The following is a 4,754-nucleotide window of genomic DNA, read 5'->3' on the forward strand; positions in this document are numbered from 1 at the left end:
TCAAATGCCTTCCTTTGGGAAAATATAAATAACAATATCCTGGATATTTTTGGGTGAAATTCTACAATGATGGCTCCATGCGCATGCGGATAAATATCTAAAATTGTTAAGGAACTATCAAGGCTATTAATTAGTGGCATTGCTAATTATTAGTGATGACGCTAAGAAATACCAACAAGCACTTCTGGCATCATTGCTAGGGATACAAACCTAGTAGCTATGATAAGAAGAGACAACAAGCATTTCTAGCACCGTTGCTAGGGATGGATTCTATCTTCATACTTGGTGATTGCATTTAGAAATGCCAACAAGAATTTCTGGCGCTGTTGCCAGGAAAGGCATATTGATTAAAGAATCTAGTAGGACATATTCATGATAATATGCATGTAAGGTAGCCATTTTTTATGCAAGCTAACTTTGCTTGTTTTCTCCTGTTGTGGATGAAAACAGGATAGTGTATGACCGGTTACAAACTGCCAGAAAACTACATTGAAAATCCAGAGGTAATCCTAGGGAAGAAACAGTCCCGTGCCACTTCTTCTTCTTCGACTCCACCGATAGTCGAACTTGTCACCCCCGCACCATCCGCTACTCCAATCACGGCCAAGATGCTCTGTGACTACTTCACCTCTGTTGTTACCAATGTGCCCGTTGGGCCAGCTGTCAACATTGGTAATGGGAACTTCGAGCTTCATACCGGCCTCATCACGATGGTGCAGGCAAACTAATACCATGGTTTGCCAAGCGAGGACATGAGCGCACATCTCCAACACTTCCTCGAATTGTGTGACACAATTGTCATCAAGGATGTCGCATCTGAGAGTATCAGGTTCCACTTGTTTCCCTTTTCCCTCTTGGGAAAGGCAAAGCAGTGGTTCTACAAGGAAAAGGAAGCTGTCAAGATGTGGGACAAATGTTCCGCGGTATTCCTCACCAAGTTCTTCCCCATGGGAAAACCAATGCCCTAAGGGGACAAATTTTGAACTTCTAGTAAAGCTCCATGTAAACCATTCCCGAGGCGTGGGAGAGGCTGCAGGACTACATCCACACATGCCCGCACCACGAGATTGAAAACTAGTTAGTGCTCCAAAATGTTTATGATGGATTAATACCTATGTCTAGGGGCCACCTCGATGCTGCTGCTGGAGGCACCTTCCTTTCCCTCACCATTGATGGAGCCACAACCTTCATTAATAAAATGTTGTCGAATCAAAGCTAGGGGGAGGAAAACACAAAAAGGAATGCATACCGTGAAGGAGACGGATATGCTTTCGGCAAAAATAGATTTATTGATGAAAAGACTGGAGGAACAGGCCCAAGAGAAAGATGCCATGATGGGCACCATCCTGGCCATGGACTCACACATGATGTGTGAAGTCTATGGGAACATTGGCCATTCGGGGAATGATTGCCTTGAAACCCGCAAAGAAGCTGCCTTTATCAATAACGGGTTTCGCCAACCAGGTAATAACGGGTGGAACAACCAGCCCCGCCCACAAGGTAATTTGAACTACAAGTCAAATTACAATTTGAATCAGCCTTCACTAAAAGACTTGGTATTTGGCCAAGCCAAAATAAATGAAAGTGTAACTAAAAAGCTTACAACCAATGATAAAATTCTCAAAAATATAAATTCTCAAATCAAAGGTTTAACTTATGCTGTTAAAAACCAATTGAGCTTTAATAAAATGATAGAAACACAACTAACTCAAATAGCTACCGCATTTCCTATTGATAGTAATGGAAAAATTCCTGCTCAACTTGAAAATTCTTGTGAAAATGTAAAAATGGTGACCACGAGGGGTGGTATGACCACTCATGATCAACCAAACCCTAACCAGTCTACAGGAAAGGCAAAAGAGCGCCAGGAGGCTGAACCTTCGACAAAAGAAAAAGAACAAGAAGAGGAGACAACACCAAAAGACTTCATTGACACCAACTACCTGCCGTTTCCCACAATGAACAGCAAGCAGGCCATGGATGGGCAATTGACTCCTTTTGTTGAGATGATCGAGAAGATACATGTAAGCGTCTCCCTGATGGACGTCTTGCATGTACCTTCCTATGCCAAGTACATCAAGGACATCATCAACAATAAGTGACCACTACCATCCACGAAGATCATCAAGCTAATAGAAGAGTGTAGCGCTGCTATACTTGACTTTCCTAAAAAGAAGAAGGATACTGGGTGCCCCATAATCTCATGTTCCATTGGGATCCAGTACTTCGACCAAGCCTTATGCAACCTTGGGGCTAGTGTAAGCGTTATGCCCAAGGCCATCTTCAACAAGCTAAACCTCACGCAATTGATGCCAACACCTATGATGCTTCAGCTGGCCGATTCGATGGTCCGCTACTCGGTAGGGATAGTCGAAGATATTCTAATGAAAATTCAGGATTGCTACATCCCTATCGACTTTATGGTGCTCGACATGGAGGTTGCTAAAGAATCAACCCTCATCCTTGGGTGACCCTTCCTAAGCACTGCAAAAGCCCAAATTGATGTTGGAGCGGGAGAAATCTGCTTCAATATCCATGGTAATGAAGAAAAATTCACCTTCAGACCTAGGAAGGAGCAATGCTCCATGATTTGTATCAAGTATGGGCCAAACCCACAAGGCCTAAGGGAGGTCCATATCCAACCTCAAATGATGGATAGGCCTATGAAAAAGAACAAAGAAATAAAAAAGAAGCCAGAGTAGAAAAAATAAACAAATGACAAAAGAAAAGATCCCAAAAGCTGTTCCCACACCACCAAAGAAGAACAAGCCGGTGTGGAAACCCAAACAGGCTCCAAAGACCACCATCACACCACCAAGAACAAACAAGATGGTGTGGAGGATGAAGAAAGAGCAGCCCTCAACATCCAGTTCTCCGGGATTGGGCGCTCCATCAACAAACAAGAAATGAATGGAGAAGGGTCCTACTCATTGGACCTTAAAAGGTGAGTCCTTACTAAAGGTAAAATTGGTAGTTATCTTTATAATCATACTAAAATTTTGAATTTATATTTTATACATTAATAAAGGAAAATGATAATAATAAAGTTTACCTCTTTACCTCTGTTCTCATTAAATAAATCCCACTTGTTCGATACAAAGTATACTTTGTTTTGAGGCATGGTTAGTATATGATCATGTCTTCATAGGCTTTTTAAAATTAAGCGGGGTGCTTAGGTTATCTAGCCTACCTTGATTAGATAATTAATCATTGAACCAAAAATACTCAGTATGAACATTAGTTGATACACTAAATCAAAACAAAATAACCTACCTCGAAGTCATCATCTGGCAACGAGCAAGCTTAGGGGAGGACCCCCACAGAGGTAAGTAGTATCTTTTATTTTCTACATTTATTTACTTATTAGCATTTAAAAAAATTCAAAAAAATATATAATCCAAAACAATTGAATATGATAAAAACAACAAAAATATTTATTTCATTCTCATATCTGATTTAAGAATGTTTAGTTTCTCCTATGTTGAAATGATGAATAGTTGCTCTGTCTATAATTCATCTTTGCCTAGGCTGTAACTTAGTATTTCCCAAGATTTAAGTTTGACTTGAAACTTGTGGGTTGCAATAGAATGATCCTTTTCTAAATTATTGCAAGTTATAATATGGTAAATAGAATATGCTATGACTTTATTCTAAGAGAAACTTGACATCCAAAGTTTTCATTTTAAAAATGCTAAAATCAAAAGTTCCTCAATGGTTATGAATTCCTACCACGGCCATATGATATGATTCAAATGCAAACCTTAGTCATATGCTACTTATATTCACATTGAGTTTTGTCAAATTGTTGTGACCCTTGTAGAGATTCTAGTCATGCACCCATGATCAAGATTCACGTACACCCACAAATAAAAATGCTAACTCTTACACTCAGAGTTACACAAAAACATGTTTTCTGTCACCTAAAATAAATACTCCATTCATTTATCATGAGTCTTTCTCTCCAAAGTTTTCATATGCCAGAAAGAAGTATAGGTCTATGCTTAAAAAAGAGAGACATATGAAGCTCTCCAAATAGCAAAAGAAAAGAAAAAATGGAACACATGAAGGTTCCAAAGTATTGAAAAAAGGGAGAGATAGCCCTACACTTCTAAGGTAATTATCAAAAGAGAGAAAGTCATGATCAAAGGAGTACCAAAAATATTAGGATTAAGAAAATATTCCACACACTTGGACATCTTGATCAAAGTGTATGATTTGTATCTCCTTGGATCTGGTTTTTGACTTAGCAATATATGTGATGTAAGTATGCATCTCATTCATACCTACCTAAAACTCCACTCAAAAGCCTTTTTAGAGATAGTGTGGGGGGTATGACCCCGGATACCCATGGCAGACCACATGGGCTGCGCCCTTAGGGGCGGCTCAACCCACAAGATGAAGCCTTGCGGGGCACGACTCTGCTCGGTGCCTCCCGCAAGACATCTAAAAGATATCCTGAAGATACTACGAGATTTGTTAGGATATGTATGATCCCAAGATTCCTGTAATTAGTTATTACTTTCTGGTTATCTCTTAGATCTAACCAACTTGTAACCCTGCTCCCCAGACTATATAAGGCGGGCAGGGACCCCCTCCAAACTCACGCGATATCATACGATAGCTAATACAAACCAACAGACCACAGGAGTAGGGTATTACGTCATATTAATGGCCTAAACCTATCTAACTCAAGTGTCTCTGTTGCCTTCTTGTTCTTGATCTCACGCTTCCCTATTGATCAATCTACCTTCGTG

General features: G+C 40.0%; 1 protein-coding gene across 1 annotated transcript; it reads left to right on the plus strand.

Annotated features, from left to right (window-relative positions):
* Positions 1 to 1,334: 1,334 nt before the first annotated feature.
* LOC136510721 (uncharacterized) lies at positions 1,335 to 2,471 on the plus strand. The gene is made up of 3 exons (XM_066505078.1): positions 1,335 to 1,500; positions 1,696 to 2,024; positions 2,223 to 2,471. Exons 1-3 carry the CDS (start codon positions 1,335 to 1,337, stop codon positions 2,469 to 2,471), a joined length of 744 nt encoding a protein of 247 aa, XP_066361175.1.
* The last annotated feature ends 2,283 nt before the right edge of the window (positions 2,472 to 4,754 follow it).

Source organism: Miscanthus floridulus, chromosome 16 (genome assembly GCF_019320115.1).
Source record: "Miscanthus floridulus cultivar M001 chromosome 16, ASM1932011v1, whole genome shotgun sequence".
Classification (NCBI taxonomy): domain Eukaryota; kingdom Viridiplantae; phylum Streptophyta; class Magnoliopsida; order Poales; family Poaceae; genus Miscanthus; species Miscanthus floridulus.